Raw genomic sequence first — 21,462 nt, 5'->3', positions numbered from 1 at the left:
TCTGTACCATTCCCTGAGCTTTTTAGTGATGGGTAGGTGTCATTCCACGTATAACCAGTAATTACTGGCTTGGGGATGGCAGGATCACCTTAGGACTTGGTAGCACCACAAAATTATGGCAGAGGTTGGTTAGGGTCAGACCCTCAACTGGTACAATTCTGCCTGCCTGACTGCTAACAGGGCTTTTGGGCTGGAGCACCTTCCAGCTAGAAGCAGAGGCCGGAGAGAAGAGAAGATGATTTTATGTTATTCTCTTGTACCACATACAACCTGAACGGCCAAAGCAAAAGGGCTTATCAGAAGGGTTACAGCTTCTGGCATCCTTAGTAAAATTCTGGTCTGTTCTTGGAAATATCCAAAGTCACAGAATGATTCAAGCAGTATGCTGTCTGCATTGATCTGCTGTGCCTGGCTTCTTCCCTTTGGGCACAGTCACTTCATCTGGTGTTAATGAAGGAATTAATTTCCATTCTCCCTTTCCTGCAGCACTCATATGTTGGCTTTTACAGTTCTCAGTGTAAGAGGGCTTCCCCGTCAGTCCCCCTTTTGAATCTTCAGAAATCCCAGAGCAAAAGTAACTAAGCAATCTGAAGTTTGAGAAACTTTCAAAAAGTTTTATTTTTTCAGGCACTAAAAGAAAAAGAGCTCTGAAATAGGAAAATAAAATCATTCTTTCCCCCAAGGACTTGCTTTGGAGTGCAGTGTGATTGTATTTTTCTGATACAATGTCTTTATAACTTTCCAGCATAAATAAATAAAAGCTGTAAAACAGCTCAGGCCTTTGCCTCCCTTGGGTAAACAGAACTTTTAGAATCAGATGCCTGTCTGATGTTCTGTGGTCATAAGTCAATCCCTGGTCTTTGCCTCTATTTGCCTGCTGCAGTGCAGATACTGTTTGCAACTATCGATCCTCAAGCAGAAACATTGGCCTAGGTGTTCTAATGCTTTTCAACTGTACCTCAGACTAACTTAACTCCAACGCACGCCTTTTGTAGCTACAGCATAAGGAAACTTATGACTTTGAAATTGTGCTATATGCATCCCCCATGGATCCCAAAATAGCAGTCTTCTTTACACTTTCTCATATGGAAGTTATCTGTAGTTTATTCTGCCTACTGTAGGATTTCCTCAGGAGGAAAAAAAAATTGGACAGACACAGAAGAGGATGGGTTAGCATCTCCCAGGAACATGATTAAAGATTTGGTTCAAGTTCTTTTAGCTTAAAGATTGAGTTCAAGACAAATCTACACACCGTATCCATTCATAATTATATATTCACTTACATATCCCATATAATAGTTATATAATAATATTACATATAATAATAATACATAAATATATGTTATATAGTAAGTCCATGGTATGGTATTTGTTTCCTAGATGGATGAGAAAACATAGAAGTTGCCTTCTTGCTTTTCTGCGAGTACTGAAGCTCACAACTTTGAAATTGTATGTATACATATTTTAGTGAAAATCTAATAGAAAAATGGTCTTGAAATAAACAAAATGAGTAAGATATAAAATAAGTAAGAATTTTATATATATATATATATTATATATATATAAATTATATATATTAAATATTAATATTAATATTAAATATTAATATTAAATTATATATATAAATTATATATATATATATTATATATATTTTGTAAATATTGGTGGTATTAAGGTATTACCTTAATGTTTGCTTAAGTCAGTGCAATGTGAGAGAATACTAAGACTTAGAAATGCTATTTCATGTCTTGGTAGCAGCAAAGAAAATGCCATTTCATCTTAAAGTAGTGTTTTCATTTATGACAACACCTAATGAGACTTTTTTCCTTCTGTTCATGAATATCCAGCTATCTATCCGTATAGACACTTCTTTCAAAGATCTATATAATTACAGAAGAAAAAAATAAGCAAATAAAAGTGAAAAAAAAATAAATTTAAGCAGCTAATTATTTCCACTTATCCTTGTAAACATATTTATGTAATTGTGCACATTATTTAAAGGTTTGAATAAATGACTTCAAAGTCTATTGTGGCATGAAAGTAGAAAAGTAGCAGGAAAGAACATTTTTTTCCTTGTTGCAAGGTACTTTAAAGTGATGGCTAAAGAGAATGATAAAAACTTGGGAGCAGCTGTAAATCATACTGTGTAAGATTCTATTTCAAATAGATTGTAGCTTGTTCCTTGCTTTGTTTGTTTTTTGACACACTTCTCAGATATATTTTGAAGAAAAAGCAGTTACCCCTTACTCGTTCACTCTTCCCTGCCACTGAATAGTACTTGATATTTTCCTGCAAGGTTTCAGTGACTGTACCTTTTCTATCCCTTTTTATCCTTGAGTCTACGCAATGAGTCAGAGACCCCTTGCCTATTTTCTCTGCTGTCTTCCATAATGGTATGGAAATACTTTTTAGCAAGAACTTTAGGAGAATACATTTCCCTTCCCAGCAGTGAGTAAAAACAGATATTGCTTTGTAAGTGTTACTTAAGTGATACTTACAGGTTCTGATTTTGAAACATTAGATAGTGGAATGAGAGAGAGGTAATTGTTTCCACATAAACTTTGGGTGGTTCTGCTACAAACAGTAGTAGGGAATATTGAGTATTTATACTCAATACCTGAGTATGAATAACTGGGAAATAAAAATTGCAGTAGTAGAAGTGTTGTTGTATCATAGGCTTCTAAGAAGTGCTGAGAAACACACTGCCAGCAGAGTTAAAAATAGACTGCACTATATACTCAAAATAAATATAAAGATACTGTGATCTAAACAATTTAACAAAATTAGCTTCCTTTTTAACTAGAGTCAGTCTAAACATAGAGTACTATTTTCAGCAACATTTCCATAAATAGTTCCTGATGTGTAGCTTCTATGAATAATTCACAAATCTGAATACTAAAGTTTGAGTTACTCTGGGTTGATAAGCCATAAAATGTATTGATATTTCTTTAATGAGCAGGCAAAACTGTACATATGCAAGTACAAATTATAAACTCGTTGTCAAAAATATTTTACAATATTCACATAACGTTCTCCTCTGTCATTAATTTTGCTTGCTAAAAAAGGAGCACAAATATTTTTAAGCTATGCTTGTTTAAAACTGGAATGAGTATTTGTGGAAGATTTTATTTCTGGTTTTCTTCCTATCTACTGTGGACACTGCATTAGGAAAGGAAAACATTGAATCACTTCATCTTGTTCATCCTCATTTTCTTTTATAGGCATCTTGCACTGATGTGCTCGTCCAGTAGGAGATCATCTTTGATGGGCATGGGCTGGCTGACTAGTAATAGACACAGTAACATATTCTAACTCAGGATTGATTGATCTGGAAGTGAGAAGTGAACCTAGCTTTGCTACTGTGGCTATTTGCTGGCCAAACAGTAACGTATTTTTAAATTAAATAAATCCCAGTTCCAATTTACTTTGGTACTGTATAGACCTATTTTTAATATGCTCTTTTATTAATAGATGAGTACCTTTATGAAAGACAAAACAGTCCTGAAGATACGTTTTTTCAGATACTTAAAATTTCAGTGTTTCCAGCAGAATTATTTACTTTAATCTCACACTATGTCATTTGGCAGGACTATTCTTTCCACTGTTCAGTGTACTTAGTGCCTTTTTCACAGTGTGCCCACTGTTCAGAACAGTGTGCTAACTTATACCTGCCATCCTTCTTCCCATCACCAGCTATCACTGCATCACAGCCTGCTATTTAAGATTGATCTTGTAGTCTGCCCTATAGGATAGTCAGATATCTCATATATTTGGCATTTATAATGCAGGCATTGTTCCAACAACATGCTTCAGAAGAAAAAATTTCTATGTGCCATGTGACAACTGAAGTAGCAAAGAAGTGTTTGAATGCATTTTTCTGCTAAACTGACTTCCTAAGCTTGGGTTTTTGAGAGTGCTTGCAAGCTGTGAGCCTTGGGTATGTGCTATGGCTACAATGCCACATTGGAACAGTTACGGGCATTTCATCAGGCTGCCCTTGGACCTTGGTTTCAGTGGGTGACAAACCTGAGGGGAGCTGCAAAGATGTCTCACTGCTCACAGGCCAGGTCGTCTCTGACTGATCAATGAGCAAGTCAATCCTTTGGTGGAACCCTAAGCACTATTTAAAATAATCAAGGAGATTATTTAAGACATTTGTTAAGCTCGTGTTTAAACGGGTGGTGGTAGGTATGCTGATCATAAGTTCCTCCTCCTACGGTCACTGCTATTTTAAGCAGGCTTGTGTTAAAGCATGGCCTCCTCACAGCAACAAATATATATATTGGGGGCAGCGATACCCCGCCTGTCATGAGACATTTTAGTTTAACTGATATTAATTGGAGTAACAGTTTCAGAGTTTGGATACATGCCCTTGCAAGGATAGCTGAATGTCCTTCCAGTCCAAGGAACAAGTTATCAGATCAGTCTGTTTTGTCCTTTTTAAGTAAAATTAGACAAGTATGGTGCATGAACCAGAATCAACATGAATTCTTGACATCTTGGGATGTCTTTCTTAGCTGCACTTACATGTAGCTCAGAAGATTTGGTTTTAATTTTTATTAAAATAAATTTATTAAATAAATTAAGCACATTAAGTGACTTGGAGACAACTGGAGGAATTTGTCAAAACAAAATGCTTAGGGGTCTCCTAAAACTGAAAAAGATCAAAAAGATTCCTAGAAAATGAGGCCATTCTTTGAAGGCAACTGAATATAGCAGAAGCAAATGCTTAGCAGCTAAAAGGGCTTATAAGGAACACAGCTGGTCAGAAAACATCCCGATTGCAAACAAGGAGTATAACAGCATTCTGAAAGGTGAAGAAAGGAGAAAACTAAGGGCTTTGGTATGAAATTAACTAATAATAGCATATTTTGCACAGAAGAAGAAGAAAAAAAAAAGATAGAAAAGAAGGATATCACTTGTAGTAGTAGTTTATATTCCTAAAAACTATGAATGTTTGGGAAACCAAAGATGAGATGATATGGCAAGTCTTCAGAACCTGAACTGAAATACACGACAGTGGATAAGAAAACAATGATATTTTAACAAGAAAAATATTGCCTAAGAGACTAATTTCTGGAGAGAGCGAAAATAATTAGCAAGTGAAAAGATAACATTAGTGCTTAAGAGTTAGGGTCAATTAAAACAGTCAAATCACACAGTGCAAATGTTTTATGTCCAAGAATACTAATGAGAAGGAGAAAGTAAGCATTAGACAATACTTAATTGCATGTGCTTCAGGAAAATCCCCAAAGAGAAAAAACATGACTGTTTCTATTTAACAGAAGAATTGGGCAGTTAGGTCATATCAGGATTTTATCTTATTTATTATTATTATTATTATTATTATTATTATTATTATTATTATTATTATTATTATTAAATTTTAATTTATTTTTATTTTTTATTATCTACCACTATTGTTACATTCATTTGGAAACCGATTTGTGGAAGCATTTGAGAAAACATTAACTGGTTGTTCATTTCCACTGTATGGAGATGAACTCAGTAACTTAACCTGCTTAACCTTATGTCTTCATTTCTGCAGCATCCAGCCTCTCATAGGAACATGGTCAGCTAGAGCAGGTTGCTCAGGGCTCTGTCCAGTCAGGATGGACATCTTCAAGGATGGTGACTCCACAGCCTTCCTGGACAGCCTGTTCCAGTATTTGATCACCCTCACAAATAAAAAGGAAATATTTTTTTGATGGAGCACCAGATTGAATTTAAAGTGTAGCTGCTGAAAGGCATGTTAAACATCATACCCGTGGGTATTAAAAAGGAACAGGGTTTATCCCTCAGATACTAGCCAGGAGATGGATTCCAAGTCTTAATACTGATTTCCTACTTCTGGTGTGTGTCAGAATTATCTTCTATTGAATGAGTCAGAATGTTCAGTAAGAAATCTAAGATCTTTTTTTTAGCTCAAGATTTTATAGGAATGTTAGTAAAAAAAGGGAGTTTTCAAAGTTGAATGAATCATTCAAAATTGTTTAGAAATAAACATATAGAGATATAGCTTCAACTGCATACTCCTAAATAAATCTCATTTCTAAATGGAAGAGAGCTATAAGCAAGAGCAATTTATTCTATTTTTGACAGTCACCTGTGGATATAATCTGAATACCAGTAGCATCTGGTAATTTTTTTCTTCTGTATACACAACAGAGGTGAACCTTACCATTAGCGTAGCTTTCTGACTTGTCAAATCTAAAGCTTAGCAAATCCGAATACTACAGCTACTGCCAGTATTACATCAAGATCCTTCTTTCATTTCCCCCAAAATTTCAAGGCTCTCACTATTGCCTAGTCGCTTCTTGTACAGTGGTTGTATCAGAGACTTCTGCAGGGGTTTCTTTTTGCCCGGTGCAGAATTCCACGAACTATTTCCCGGTGACACCCACAAAAGCAAAGTTACTGGTCTGAAAGCACGTTGAGTAACTGCTGTTCAATATAAATCAGTTACCAGAATAGCAACGATGCCCAAACTGAATAAAGTGAATATAACGTTGTAACTGACACTTTGAACAAGGTTTTTTGTGTATCTGAATAATAGACACTGATTTAAAAAGTAAATCAATGTGTGTATTAGGAAGGGTAATTCAAAAGAAAAGTATGTCGAATGATGCTGATTCCATAGGACATGTAATTTTACCTAGAAGCCAACAACCACAATTTTGAACATTCTTTGAACAATGAAACTTATATTTTAAAATAATTCCTTGGCTAAGCTGAGGTGTCAGACTCAACTCTATTTTGCAGAAATCTTTTCTCCGAATAAGGTGTTTCCAACAAGCTCTCCATTTGTTGTCAGTTTGAGGACTATTTGTGCAGGGAGTGTTGTAAATAATGCACAAGGTCACAGTTCTCCAGGAATGTCAAAGCTTAGCAGTTCTGATTTTGTTGACTTTTTTTTTTTTTTTTTGCCATTCATTTCTGCAGTAATCTTAATGATAGACTAATGTGATTATTACTTAATAACATTTTTTTCTTTATTAATTTAGTTGAAGCTTTTTGTCATGTCTGAGCTTATGTGACTTTTGTAATAGGATACCAGACTTAATTGGTTGTTGATTTCTCCTGATCTGAATTACCTATTAGATATGAAAAGTTCCCTACTTTATGCTTGGGAAGGATCTTGTTCGTTACTCTGCCTGATATGCATCTCAGGCATAAATACCTGCGATGACAGCAAATAATATTGATCTGAAATCTCATTATAAAGGCAAACCAGTCACCTGAATTTTTCATACCATCATCTATATGATAATTCATATCACACTCAAAAGTTAAGATACTTACCTTCAGGGCACAGAGCTGAAAGGACCTTTACTGTAAAAACTAGAGGACAGCAGGATCTGTGGTCATGTTTAGTACAAGTACTATATATGTACTCTTGCAGTGGCAAGGTTGAAGAATTAGCCAGCTCTTGCTAATATGCAAGAAAAGAAGAAAAGCAAAGAACAAAACAAAAAAAAAAAAAGGAAAAAAACACCCTCCAGCATTACATGGCTTAGTAAATTATGATATGTAAGAGAGATCTTGCCTTTAAGACAATTTCTTTGTAATTTTTCTGCCAAGCTCACATGCCATAGCCTCTGGAAATTTTATGACCATGCAAACAGAATGAATGTCATAAGTACGATCCTGTGTATCTTTAGAATTATTAAAAAGTTGAGAATAGTGCAGAATAGTGAAAAAGAAGACCATATCTCCCTTCTAAAAAGGGCAGTGCTGTGTAGATTTAGTGCCTTAAAATGGACAGTGAAAGGTCTAATGAGTTTGGTGAAGCAGAGGTGGAACAGGGATGGGTCAGGAGGTGATGCTGGGCCTGGGGCAATTTGCAGTGTGGTGTTGCTGGGGAACTTCAGCTCTTAAGAACTTGGATTCAATGATGTTAACAATAGATAATTTGAAAATAATGATCTGCCACTAAGCTACAACTAATGGGCTGTCTTTACCTCTACAAAATAAGAACGATGAAATGCCTATTCAGTTCAGGGGGTTCACTTCAGCTCTGGTTCACTTAGACCCAGAGCAGCCAAAAATGAAAGCAAATTACTGATAGCTCACATTGAAAAGCAGGTAAGTTTCACTACAAAATTACATCTAATCTGAGAAAGCTAATGCAGTTGTTGGAATCGCAGTCTGTACTCCATGTATTGTTTGTTTCTTGGTAAAGTATCTTGGTGTTACAGCTACACTGTTTACTTCATATTTTCTTGGAGAAGTCTCAATACCGTATATTGAAAATGCTCAGAATCTTATTAGAAGGTGGATTTGTTAGAATACTGTGTAAAAGGCTATATGAAAAAATGAATAAGAAAAAAATAATTGCAGTACTGAGGCTAGGACTTGCACAGAACAGTTTAATTTGAGTAAATAATGATGTAGTAATATATTCTAAATACATTGAAGTTTGTATATCTATAAAACCAATTTTAAGACTAATGGCCAAACTCAAATAGCATTTACAATTTCGGATGTGGAAAATGATTTAAATGCTTAGTTATCACCTTGAAAGCAATACACTGAAACACATTTTATAGTATTTTCCTAAAGCAGGAGTTCTAAACAAACAAACAAACAAACAAAGAAGCAATGGGTTCATTAAAATATCTTTAAACTGCATTTTTTAATAACATGCACCAATAGTTTAACATTATTTACAATGTAGTGATAGGCACTTAATTGTAGAGCTCACGAAGATGCAGTCCTCTGAACAGAATCTTTTCCACTTGTTCTACCTGTTCCCCTTCCCTTATGAGTTACTTAACAGCTGCAGGAGGATGTTAACAGTATTTCCCCAAACCACAGGAGTGAAGTGGGTTACTTGCTTCCAGCATTTGCTTAAGCTATTGTTCTGCTGATGAACATACGTTTTTCAGTGAAATAATAAATAGAAGGAATAAAAAGATTAAATCTGCATTCCACAGTTGCAAGGATTTGTTTGTTTAGATGGCAGTGCAGCAGGCAGATGACTTTGTTCTTGAAGGAACTGAAGGATGAAAAAATTACATTTGTGTTATTTGGGGCTGCTTGAAGTGGTTTAATTTAAGTGAGAAAGGCTCAGAAGGGGGTCAGAATATTAAAATTATTTTATTTTTTTTCTTGAGGAAGAAGTTTTAATAAATACTGGATGTTTTGTGAATAATTTCATATTACATTTTTATTTTCTGTGGGGAAAAAAAAAAGTACATAAAGTGCATACAGAAGCAGCTAGGTAAGAGTTTACAAAATTCCTACCTGCAGGCCTGGTATTTCCTATGCAGCCTCCTTTTGGCTATAACTGAAGTTCCAAGTTATGATTGTTTAGTGAGTTATGACAAATATGCCTGGCTGTTTCTTTTGCTTTTGTGATAGGTCAGCTTCTGTCATGAAATTGAAGAGGGTATAGGATGGTATGGAAAAGCATATAGTACGTGTGATACCACAATGAAACTTCAAGGAATCAAATTGCTGGGTATACCCTATATACCTATACCCTATACATCATTAACAGAGTTCTGTCCTTAATGTTAACTGCTTATACCACCAACATTTTGTGTTCACTGTCACCTCCTCTAAGTATGGAAGTTGCGTGGTATGTTGAGTTCATTAATATGAATCACTCGTATTGTGAGAAAAAATATTAGGAAACTATTTCTAGAAGGTGGTCAGTAAAAATGAAGGCCACGGGTCATTTAGTTTTAGTCTACACAGAGCTAGCTAGACAAATGGTAACGATTTCCTTTGTCCGGTACACACAACACACGGTATTTCCCTGTTAATAAAAAATCTTTTAGAACTGCTCCCAACAGGGATAAAATAATCTGTGTTACTGTAAACAAGGTTACATGCCTCTTTTATTTGCATATTAAACAAGTTATCTGCTGGCCAGTAGTCCAGTTTGCCACAAAACAAGTTTAAAAATACTGAGAAGTGAGTAATAAAAGCAGGACACAGTAACAAAGGGCCTTATAATTTAGTATTCTGGTGTCCTTTCAGGCAGAGACATGAATTCTCTAATTTCAGATAAACCAAGGTTAGACCTTAAACACCTTTAATGACAGGAATAAAACAAAGACACTAAAAACAGTAACATTTTGGAAATAGTTTCAAGTGTTCTGATAAATTATGCTGCTGACAGGAGTGCAATTACCTTTAAGATTGGAACCACTTAATGAAAATAACTGAAGCTGCAGTCCATGCTCGGAGTGAAGTGTCTCTGATTTCTCTATGCTCCGACATAACAGGTAACATCTGAGTTCACTCCTTTTTTTCTGAGATACATCTCTCAACACTGTGCTCAACTTTAAGAAACAATCTAAGAATTGTCCTAGGCTTCACCATCACCCAGACATTGTAATGTGAATTTTAAATTCCCAGAGGCAAATGCTCCCTTAACTTGTCATGCTGAATTCCTTCATTTTGAATTAATTTTATCTCAGCCTGTGAAAGGTATAAAGTGGCCATCAGTGGTGGATCAGTGTCCTTCAGATAAATAATGTGTCATAATCAGAATTGTTAAAGTTGCAACTTTTTATCAATTTCTGAATAAGAGTTCTCCGCAAAGTTGTACACCTTTGCACTTTTGTTTTACTAATATTCTTACTTCTTGGGTAAGATGTGCCATTCTTTGCAGTTAATAGGCAGTGTGTCCCAGAGCAAATATGATGAACAGAAGAATCGACTTTCTGAATGGCTGGTAAAGATAATTTAGTACTGAAGTAAGAGGAGTTATGTCCTCTAGAAAACGTATTTCTTTCTAGTATTAGGAAAAATTCCCAGTTGACTGAATAAAGGAATGGCTAAGATATTTATCATCCATTTTTTCTTCTTAGCAAACTCACCAAAAACATCATTAATGCCAAGACTAAGTATATGAAGATTGATGTTGTGCACTTCAAGGGTTCTTAAGAGATCCCCTTGTGAACACATTAAGATCGTTACCTCTTAGAAAAATAAAAAGTCAGTAAAAAAAAGCTGAAGGAGGCAGATTCGGAGCTGTCATATTTTGAAAAAGATTTTTTTGAAAAATGACGGTCAGATCGATCAGGTGAACAGCAAATTGTTCTGTTCTGCAGGTGCACCAAGTGCACATTTATTAGCTGACCATGTGGAAAGTAGTACACATGACCTCATTATGCTAAACAAGTACAACATAAGCTCTTTGATCTTCTTTGGGCATTCTTGAAGTACATAAAAACATCTAACTCTTGAATGTTTTTCTATCTGTAAAGCTATCTGTGTGTTCCTGCATGCTGGCATTCTCCTTTGTGGAAAGAGTTCTGTATTTATACCCAGGCATACAAAGTCCTCACTTCTCTCAATTTCATCTTAGACAAGAAATCTACTGCCCTGTGAAGTGAAGCAGTACAATAGATTGACGTTTTGGTGAAAGATGGTCTTCAAAATACTATTGCTGCAAAGATTTACACAAGGATTTTTAAATTTTACTTGGTTTTCAGTGAAGATCCAGTAAGAACGCTGAAGTGATGCCCTGAAGCATTTGTGTCATACTAAAGTATTGAAAAAGGGTATTTCAGTGCCCAAAGTAAACTGGGGCTTCTCTGAGGATTTCCTGTTCATTTCTTAATAGGTCTCTTACGAATTGCAAGGATTTGAACTGGAAATTTATAATTGCTCAATCTGTAGGCAACTAGAAACACATTTTTAGAGTTATAGCTGGGTGTTGTTTCGACAGCTATTAAACTGCATTTCTGCAAACTGTTACCCATTGACTGAAGTTACTGGACTGAGAGTAACGTATCTGGGAGAAGACACGGGACACAGACAGCTCTGGACTGCTCTTCACTGGGTTTTGAATCACATTGCTCAGAAATGTTAAGGCAAGAGTTGACCATATATATTCAGCAATTCTTTATTTAGAGCATTCTTAAATCCTGTAGGTTAAATAATTCTATACGATTTTCATATTGACTAATGACTAATACTGTGGAAAACAGTGTCAATTAATTTCCAAAAAGATAATGAGATTTCCACACAATTTTGTGCTGTATTATAGTACTATGACTCAGTATTTCCAACAAAAATTGTGTATTACGGTAACCCTTGTTTGTACATAATATCCTTGTTATACACTCTCACAGTAGAGATGAATTAAATTATACTCTGAAGCAGTGTTAAAGTAATGCACTCTTCCTACAAACAAGTTCTGTTGGTCTCTGGGAAAAAGAAGGATTTTAGCAGCTAGTTGCGTAGTCTGCTGATGTGTGAAAATTGTGGATTTTTGAAATCTAGAAACATGGCTGTTCCAAAGATCAAACTGCAGAAGGTACGAATGCACTCAAAAACAGTTAACTTTTCAAATTTGCTTTTTTTTTTTTTTTTTATGTTAATGCTCCCAAAGATCCTATTATCGCAAGCAATGAACATAGACAACAGATGCTTTTTGCAACTGTCCTTAATGATACTACACATAGCTCCTGTTTGGGACTGGACCCACCAGTCTTCCTTTGAAACACTTCTTTTGGCAAAGTTCAAAGAATAGAAACCCACCAGGTGTAGGATATACAACCATTATAAAAATTAAAGACATAAATTTTATTGACTGCATTGAAAAATACCTATTTTCAGATCTGTTTAAATCTTCAAAAATCAAACTTAAAAAACAGCATCTAGACCTGCTGAGCTTGTTCCCTGTCTGGTGCAGCATTACATTACTCTAAAATGCTCACTTGGTTATACTGCTGTGGTTATTTGGATATAGCGATCAAATGATGGCCACCAAAATAACACTTACAAAAGAAATCCACTTTGTATACTATGAAGGTCATTTCAGAAAACTCCAGGCTTGCAGAAAAGCAGCACAGAGATGCCATCTAGCAGTAACTCTTAGAAATTTCCTAGTACTTAATAGATCATTCTTTCAAGATACTGCTTTTGCATGTAGGAGAAAGGAAAGATTTTATATTCCAAGTCTTTTTATATAGTTGGCTTCCTGCTGAATATCTAATCATCCTGCTGGAAATAAAACTTTACTGAAACACATTATAATGAATAGTTTCCTTGTATTTTTCAGTATAAATACAGAGCAAAATTAGAATCAAATTAACAGATGTGACATTTTAATAAGTGTCTTAAAATTGATATTCTACAATTAGCATTAAGAGTATTTAAAATTAATCATTAGTGAGCTGTCTTCCATTTGTTAAAGGCTAATTTCCAGAGCAGGTCAATATTCTACATCAAGCTTAGCAGAAAAAAAGACATAAAAATACAACATGGGCAATAAGTTACTGCAATTGAAATAAAATTTTAATGTGCCAGAAATTTAAGAATAAACTATACATATTTTTAGCATATATTACCATAAGATGGCAATACTTAAATACTTTACAATGAGTAGATAACACAGTAAGTTTAGCATAAAACCCCTGTCATAGTAAGAGTGCCTGTGGACAACAGTCTTTAAAGTCAGTGATAGCTAGTTCTAAATCAAAGCTTTTTTTTTCTTATTTTTTTTCTTGGAAATATTTAAAAGTAATAGATGAGTTACAGAAATTATTTCTTTATTACTTAGATATTATGCAGAACATTAATAGGAATGTACTGTGGCATGCTTTGAAACATCTGTCATGATTTATTTTCATTTGTGTGTGTCAAGGGCATCTAAAAAGTTGTGTCTAGTCATGAGCATGTTGCACAATTATTTGTAAAAGAAGGAAATAATCACCTCATTGTTTCCTAATACTAATTTCACGTAATATATTTGCTTCCAAACCTGCAGGGCAGAACATTGTTATTCCATTTAGCATAAAGTAAGCTAAATACCTGAGGATTGCTTCCATTTTTAAAGTGATTTCAATCATAACTTGTATTTATTTGCTGAAAACAAACAAACAAAACCAAACCCACAGACCTTGTAGTCATTTTGCATACATCATTTTTCACAGAAATACATCAACAAAACTCAACTATCATCTGTCATCTATATGTGGCACCTTTTCATATGCTTAAAGTGGAGCAGTATCTTAATCAAGGATCTGAATAACCATTTGTTCTCCTGTTTTAATTTCTGAAAACCCAATTTATCTCTGATAAAAAGCAGACTTGGATTAAGGGGCTCTTGTTTTTACATATTCTTAAGGACTTTAGAGCTTCTGGCTCATGACCTCTTCACGGAGTTAAAAGGGCCTGCAATGAACATTTTAATATCCCTGAAAATGTCACACACAGCAATGACTAAAAGGCCATTTTTCTGCCCTCTGCACAGTGTGCCACAGCACAAAGGACTAGAAGCAAAGTTTCAGAGATAATTTATGCAGTTCCATTCCAGTGGTGCATCCTGCTTTTCAGTGCTCGATGGTAACAGACACCTATGATGGAACATTTCTTCCCAGTGTTGTTATGGGGCATATCTCTGACACCTAAACTAAGCAAAATTCTGCCAGCTGAAGGTCATCCACTTCATTAGTGGTTTTACTCTTCTGTGGATAGACAGTGATACAAATTGTGTTTATCCTGTCTTCAGGCAGCCTCTTTGCCTGCAACAGATCTAAGTGTACCAGAAGACAGAGCAATGACTGGAAACCTGTGATTGCGATGTGGCCATGTGCTCGGGCTCACACAGCTGAGGAACTCCTGTTCCCCGCCTGATACGAGTCTCTGCAGAACACAGCGATAGCGATGCTGTCAAATAGCTGCTATTTAATATCAGATGGCTATAATTCATTATTAGCTAATGTTATTAATCATATATCATCTCCTTTTATGTTGTCACCGTATCTTATGATTACTGCAGCTGTAAATCTGTTTTTCACCGAATTGCTTATTAAGTTCTGTCTTTATATTTTCGTAGGAGGAATACCCTTTTCACGCTGTTGGAAATTCCGTGCGTATTTTATACGACTATGTCAATTATTTAAAAGGGAAAAGCAAACTGTCAGAAGAGCCAAATCCTGTCTCGCGGGGCTGCCTGGCACCCGAGCGGTGCCGCGGGGGGGACATTCACCCGCACAGCGGAGCGGGCTGCTGGGGGGCTGCCCGCAGTGCCCCGCGATCCTCTCCCTCTCCTCACTTTGCCGGGTAGGAGGCGGCACGGCACCAGGAGGCGGCTGGCAAGGTGTGAGCTCCCGCAGCGCCGCAGGCCCGCCGGGTTCAGCCCACCGCGGCGATTTCAGCGGCGCAGCGCGGTGCTGCTCCTCAGCCACCTCCTCCAGACCCGCACCGCCGCGGCTTCGGCACCTGCCCCGGGGGAGCCCCGGGGGAGCCCGGGGCCGCTCCTGCTGCCGCGATCCCCCCCGCCCCGGCCCGCCGAGCCCCGTCGGCCGCGGCACCCGGCCGGCTCCTACCTGGGCAGGGTGCAGGGCGGCCAGCAGGGACAGCAGCAGGAGCCTGGGGACGCTGCCGGGCGCCCGCATCCTGGCGCCGGGGCCGCCTCGCCTCGCCTCTCGCCTCGCCTCACGCCGCTCCCCCCGCGGGCACCGCGCCTCCCGCCGCAGCCCGAGTGGAAGCGGCGGCGGCAGCGGCAGCCGCCCGGGGGCCGCTCATTCCGCGGGCGAGCGAGGACGGCGCTGCCCGTGGTGCCGGAGCGGCTCCGCTGCCCTGCCCCGGCCCGCCTCCGGCCCGCCCCGGCCCGCCCCTCCGCCAAACTTCGGGCCCGGGAGGCGGTGGCAAGGATGCGACATCATGGCTGCCGCCCGTCCGCTGCCCGCCCGCCCTCAGGCGCCCCCTCGCGGGGCAGCTCCTGCGCGGAGGAGCTTGTGGCGGCTCCGTCCTGTAACAAAGCGCTGGTAAAATGGGTTACGGCTTTAATTAGTTGCCCTTACAGCGCTCGAGTTCACGACCCATAGTCAGCATAACCTTAGGTTTCATGCGTTAGTGGTTCTCAGACGGGCTGGGGCACGCCTGAGGTGCAGCTGGAGAGCAGCCGCCCGAGCCCGCGCTCCGCTTCACCCGGGGGCTGCCTGAGGTGGCTGCCAGAGCCCCAAGGGGCTGCAGAGCCCCGGTACCAAGCGGCCCCAGCGGGGTGCCCAGAGGCCTTGGGGTGTCCCCTTCCGTGCTTTCTCAAGGGCTTCTCTCCTACAACTGTTACTGGTATTCGTTAATTTTAAATACCTGTTTTATATGCATACAATACTGAGTTCCTTTTTTTTTTTTTTTTTTTTTTTTTTTTTAATCTGATAATCTGATTTGGCCAGAGAACTTAAGCCTAGCTGGTCATCAGAAAAAGCGAGTCTTCCTGCTCGCTTCATCCTAGTAGTTGATGACCAGGAAACATTTCTTCATTCTCTCCGCACAGCTCTATCCTATAGCAGCAATTCTAAATGCTGTTGTGAACTTAACAGTATTTGCTGTTCTGTTTGAAAGAGCCCCGGGTCCTGGATGCGGTGTAAGATTTACTAGCTTTTATTAAAACACATACAGCAGTTCCAGTATTCAGTGGTAGCAGACATCCTTCTCTTCACCAAAACCAACCTGAGGGTAATTTAAGTACTCACAGAGAGGAAATAAACTTGGAACTGATGAAAAGATGTCATCTCATGAAAAGATGTCATCTTTTCTGAGGGATTGGCACATTTTTACTACTTGGGGCTGATTGAAAAGGAAAAGTTTCCATATTTTCCTATTACAGTGTGATTGGAGCACCATTCCTCTCTCTTTAGGAACCTGCAGGAGGCTTCCTTTTCATCTTCCCATGAAAGTAGAGGAAGAAACAGCTGCTAACTGGGGACTGAGCTCCTGTGTGCAGGCAGTAGAAACAGTAAGTAGGTAGAGGATTATTTGTCTGCGTCCCCATTGTTTTGGTTTGATTTGGTTTTATGGGTTGGGGTCGTAGGAAGTGAAACGAAAAGAAGCTCCTTTTGTATCAGGCTTGGTATTAGGATTAAAGAGGAGAGAAGGGAATTGATTCAGGGAAACTAATAAGACAGACCAGTCGCTTCTGTTGTGAGATACAAATAAGTTTTCCAGTTTTGCATGGCAAAATGTATCAGCTTTACTGTTGGCATGTGTTTGTTGTTTTTGGTTGGTTGGTTGGTTTGGTTTGGTTTTGGTCTTGATTAGATGTTAACTTTTCTGGGGTCTACATTTTCCCTTTGTACTTTTTCAGCAGCTACCACAGAAAAGCTAATGCTGTCATGGATTTTCAGGTGCTGTGTAATCTTAACAAAGAAAATAGGATCAAAAATATTCTTAAAGAAAGAAGAAAAACATCACAATAAAAAACAAAATAGCAGTGCAAAATATTATTTAAGGATGTTTTTAGGTACAGTATGTTGGTGAGTTCTCAAGCCCAGGAGAGTGTTTTGGTTAAGTGCTCATTAGAATGAGTATGAAAATGGCACTGTTTTCTAACCTGTTTCCAAATCTACAAGATTGGTGTCTTATGTCTTCAGGAGTTCTGCTGAAAGATACATGTAACAGAATCTGTTCTGCCCACATGCTATCTGAAAGGATTGTATATCAGTGGCATAATAATTGGATCAAGGATGCCAGTTTTCCCTACAGTGATTTATTATCTTTCTGCGTTCTGAATTTTTTACAGGATAAAAATAATCAGGTTTGCTTTTGTGAGTGAATCAAAATGTATGTTTTATGGTAAGATGACTTAGAGAAGACTTCTTTCAGTCATAATTGTCTTTTTCAAAGATATGGTCTTAAATTTCTATGTAAGGTAGATCTGCAAAGTGTGGATCAAAATAATAATAAACTGCAGAATTTATGAATGAGTTTCTATTGAAATTCTATGAATTTACAATGGAAAGAGAATACCCTCTGATACATACCCTATTTTAGAGTTTCCATCTATAAAGAAAGTACAAAAAGATACAGAAAGGAGACTGGTTTCAGCCATTTCTATTCTCTATGAAATAAGGATAAGAGCCGATCAAGGGGATAGCTGCGTATATGTGGCTTCAAGCAAAGGTAAAGTAACAGTACCAAAACACCAAAACTCTGACAGTTCTCCAAAGGATGAAGTGAATGGTGTTTTCAAAATAGCCCATTTCTTACAAAAACAAAACAAAACAAAGAAAAAACACACATAGATTCTAAAACCACAAAGGTAGATATAAAGGTATTTAGAATTTTACTAGAATATGTCAGTGACTAGTTCTTTAATTTTCCCTTCTCTTTCTTCCTCTACACTTTATCACTTTACACTCTTCTTTTCCTTCCTTCCTTCCTCCCTTCCTTCTTTTTTTTTTTTTTTTTATTGTAGATGAAATTGGCAAAACGTATGAACTATTAATCATGGCATGCAAACTTTCTGAGGAGCTTCAGAAAAGCTCTATGTTTGCCCACTTCCTCATGCTGCTTGGAACATCTGTCTATGAAATCAGTAAAATATTGAAGAGTACAAGTTAAAAATAAAACAAAAGCTTCCCAAGGCCCCCGAAAAAAAGTGAGACATCAGATCTCCTGAACTCTTCAGATACTTTTCACCTGTTATAGAAACTAATTTGTTTGGTACATGCAAAAGCACCAAAATGTGTTTTAAAAGAATACATAAGGATGACATAAAGAGACCCCATTCTATTCTGTTTGATTTTAATGGTTCATTACAGAGAAAAAGAAACTACCTAATAGACTAACTCGTCCATCCTCCTGCAACCTGACAAGTAATTTCTGAGTCAGAAAAGACTGCAATCAGACTAATGAAAATTACTGACAATTGCTACCTGTAATTGAGTAATAATTGAGTTTGTTAAAACATATCTGAAAAATTAAACAAAATTCAAGCTAATATGAGAAGGTTTTGTTTTTGCTGTGTCTCCTATAGTGGCAAGGGAATACCTCATTCTGAGCATTTCCTTCTAACAAAGCTTTTACTCATATCCTTAAAACCTATCAAATTCTATCTGTATGGCATTTCTTCTTGAATTCTTTGTATGGAGACAGTTGGCAGTCAGGGTAAAATACTCAGTCTTGAGAAAGAAGAAAAAGAGATATCAAAAGCTTTCCTGCAGGCATCAATGACGGCGTATTAGCAAATTGGTGGCAAGCTGAATACAGCTTGTCTAGACAGTGAAGGATATTCTCAGTGTGTGGCTAGAGTTATAACAACTTCTTTTTGACACCGTATTGCAAGAAGCATTGCTAGCACTTGGAATAAAGACAGATACTTGTTCACTTGGGTACACTGGAAACTGAAGTTGATAAATTGGAGGTAGGTACTGAATTATATATAAATATGTTCCAAGTTCTGCAATCTGAATTTGACAGCTCAAAAGTACTGACTGGAACTATGATAAAAGACGGCATATATACACATACCTAGAAAGATACTACTAAAATTATTTATGGCAGGTCATGTCTGAAAGCTGGTTTTAATTGCAGTGCTATCAAAGGTTTTTCTAGAAAAGAAAATATTTTATAAAATCTGTCTATCTTACACTCTCACTGATTATTTTGTGGGTGTTGAATATTCCACCAATTCAGGAAGGTAGTCCAAAATTGGAATTTGAGGCATTCTCTATGTTTATGATAAGGATGAAGAATTTAGGAAATTGGGAAGAGAGGGGTTAAATACTGACCCTGTTGACTTTAATGAAGGTGAAATGTCCTTGGAGAGCATTATTACATCTCACATTAAAGAAAAGATTTTGATTCGAAGAGCTGAAAATGAGATAAAAATGAAAACAAAAACTACTATCGATGCAGAAGCTGAACTTCTGTGATAGGTGACTACATTTGTAATAAACATTAGAGACACAGATTGCTTAAAGTGTTGTAAACTTGGGTGAGTAGAGGATTCAGTAAAGCACTAATTCATTGAGTTTAGTGAAGAGTACATAGATGTTAAATGAAATAGAGAGACATTGTAGGTCTCTGGACAGAATTCTGGACTACTGTAAATCATTAAATTTGCCTGTGTAGATTTTACCATCATATATATATATGTATGTATGTATTATGTATTGACCAGCTCATAATTATTTAAAAGCACACATACTTAGAAGAAATATTCAGTCATAATTATAAATTATAATGCAAACATTCAGATGAATTTTGTGTTCTGATCTGTTTTCAGGTTATGTGTGTTATCTTCATACCTGTTATATTTCCCCCAAAAGAAGAGTCAGTGCATCTAGTGTCCTATGTATCTCTTCAGTGCAGAGATTTCTGCTGGACTGGAGAAAGAATAGTTTGAACAGGACTTGCCACAAAGACAAATGAGCTTAAGATTTTTTTTTTTTTTTTTTTCTGTAAGACAGTAAGCCATTGCTTTGATTTTTAATCAGTTTCTGTTTTAAAAAGAATATAGCAGTACAGAACTCTCTGCGGTACTATTGCAGTATTTGTGGTTCTGTCCCATATAGCCAAGGATGCTTGTTATAGCTGATGACATAAACTCAGGTACTGTAAGGTACTCTAATGATAATTTTTTAGTTGACATGTATTAGATATTTTAATTCCAGCTGAATGCTAGAATGTAACTGATCTAGAAAAAAATCATTGTGTAAGCTGATGCTTAACAGGCATTCCCCTGGTGCTTCTGTAGAGCTTGATTTTGAATACTGATGTAGGAAAGGTATATATTGGTGTTCTTTTTGAGATCAGTTTAAGAAGGAAGACAGCTTTTTAAAGATAAATGTGAGGAAAAGAATTAAGAGAAATATTTAAAAAAAGGTCTTTCAGTTTACTTCGTACAACATTTGTCAGGTTCTAGTGCAAGTCTCTCTGTAAAGTGAGTTGATATGTCTCCTGGCAGTTATCAAATGGTATCTACTATTCTTCATCTGTGAGGTTATCCAGGTGATACACTTTGTTGTGAATGAAGACATCTGCAAACTGGTGCCAGGCAAGTCTCAAGGCAGTGTTTGCTGTGCTCACTGACAGATGTACTGGGTTGTCTGAACAGCTCAGCAAATTCAGCGTCCCACAATGTACGGTGTTATTTGTTTTCTGTTTTCTTATTACAATACAAAATTTAGGAAACCATAACTTTTACTTTTTTGTTTGTTTGTTTGTTTGTTTCATTCATCCAGTGTTACCCCAAATACATCTTTACTGTTGGCTCTAGTTTTGTTTTGATTTTACTCCTACCCAGTTTCACAGCAGGAACAGAGGAACAAATTAAATGATTCTATTCATTTCAATGAATATATTCTGAGTATATTTTTATGGATCAATATAATATGTGCTATATAGCTTTAAACAGTTTTACCTACATACAGTTTTATGTATAAATAGTTTGGGGCCATTTTGAGGTATAATATTATTTACAGGAATAGTAGGGTACAAATCACTCAGTTTTCTAATCTGATGTGGTTTTGTTGAAAATCAAAAAGAAAAAAGATTATGGAAATAAAAAAAAAAATGGTGATAAGAGATATCTAATTTTTTTCTTGAAAAAATGGTAGCCTGTAAAAATGGTAACAAGTTTTCTCATAATTACTTTTTTTTTTAAGTCAAGCCAGAGGACAGCTTTTTAAATCAGGGTGACACTGAAGCTTGACAAGTGAGGTGTATAAACTATGAACCCCTTATGAACATCTGCACTGCATGAGTGTT

The 21,462-nt window shown here is 37.1% G+C and overlaps 1 protein-coding gene and 1 long non-coding RNA gene across 2 annotated transcripts in view; one reads left to right on the top strand and one right to left on the bottom strand.

The window, feature by feature from the left end:
• LOC140003080 (noelin-3-like) overlaps positions 1-15,528 on the bottom strand; it is a 47,591-nt gene extending 32,063 nt beyond the window's left edge. The window contains exon 1 of the mRNA XM_072041851.1: positions 15,297-15,528. Coding sequence (XP_071897952.1) covers positions 15,297-15,365 — 69 coding nt within the window. The 5' untranslated portion in view covers positions 15,366-15,528. The remainder of the gene's footprint in view (positions 1-15,296) is intronic.
• Positions 15,529-15,604: 76 nt separating this feature from the next.
• On the top strand, positions 15,605-21,041 carry LOC140003081 (uncharacterized). The gene is made up of 3 exons (XR_011811045.1): positions 15,605-15,737; positions 16,611-16,708; positions 19,979-21,041. It is a non-coding gene; the product is annotated as an uncharacterized lncRNA (long non-coding RNA).
• The last annotated feature ends 421 nt before the right edge of the window (positions 21,042-21,462 follow it).

Source organism: Anas platyrhynchos, chromosome 8 (assembly GCF_047663525.1).
Source record: "Anas platyrhynchos isolate ZD024472 breed Pekin duck chromosome 8, IASCAAS_PekinDuck_T2T, whole genome shotgun sequence".
Classification (NCBI taxonomy): domain Eukaryota; kingdom Metazoa; phylum Chordata; class Aves; order Anseriformes; family Anatidae; genus Anas; species Anas platyrhynchos.
This window is presented reverse-complemented; position numbering and strand designations above follow the sequence as displayed.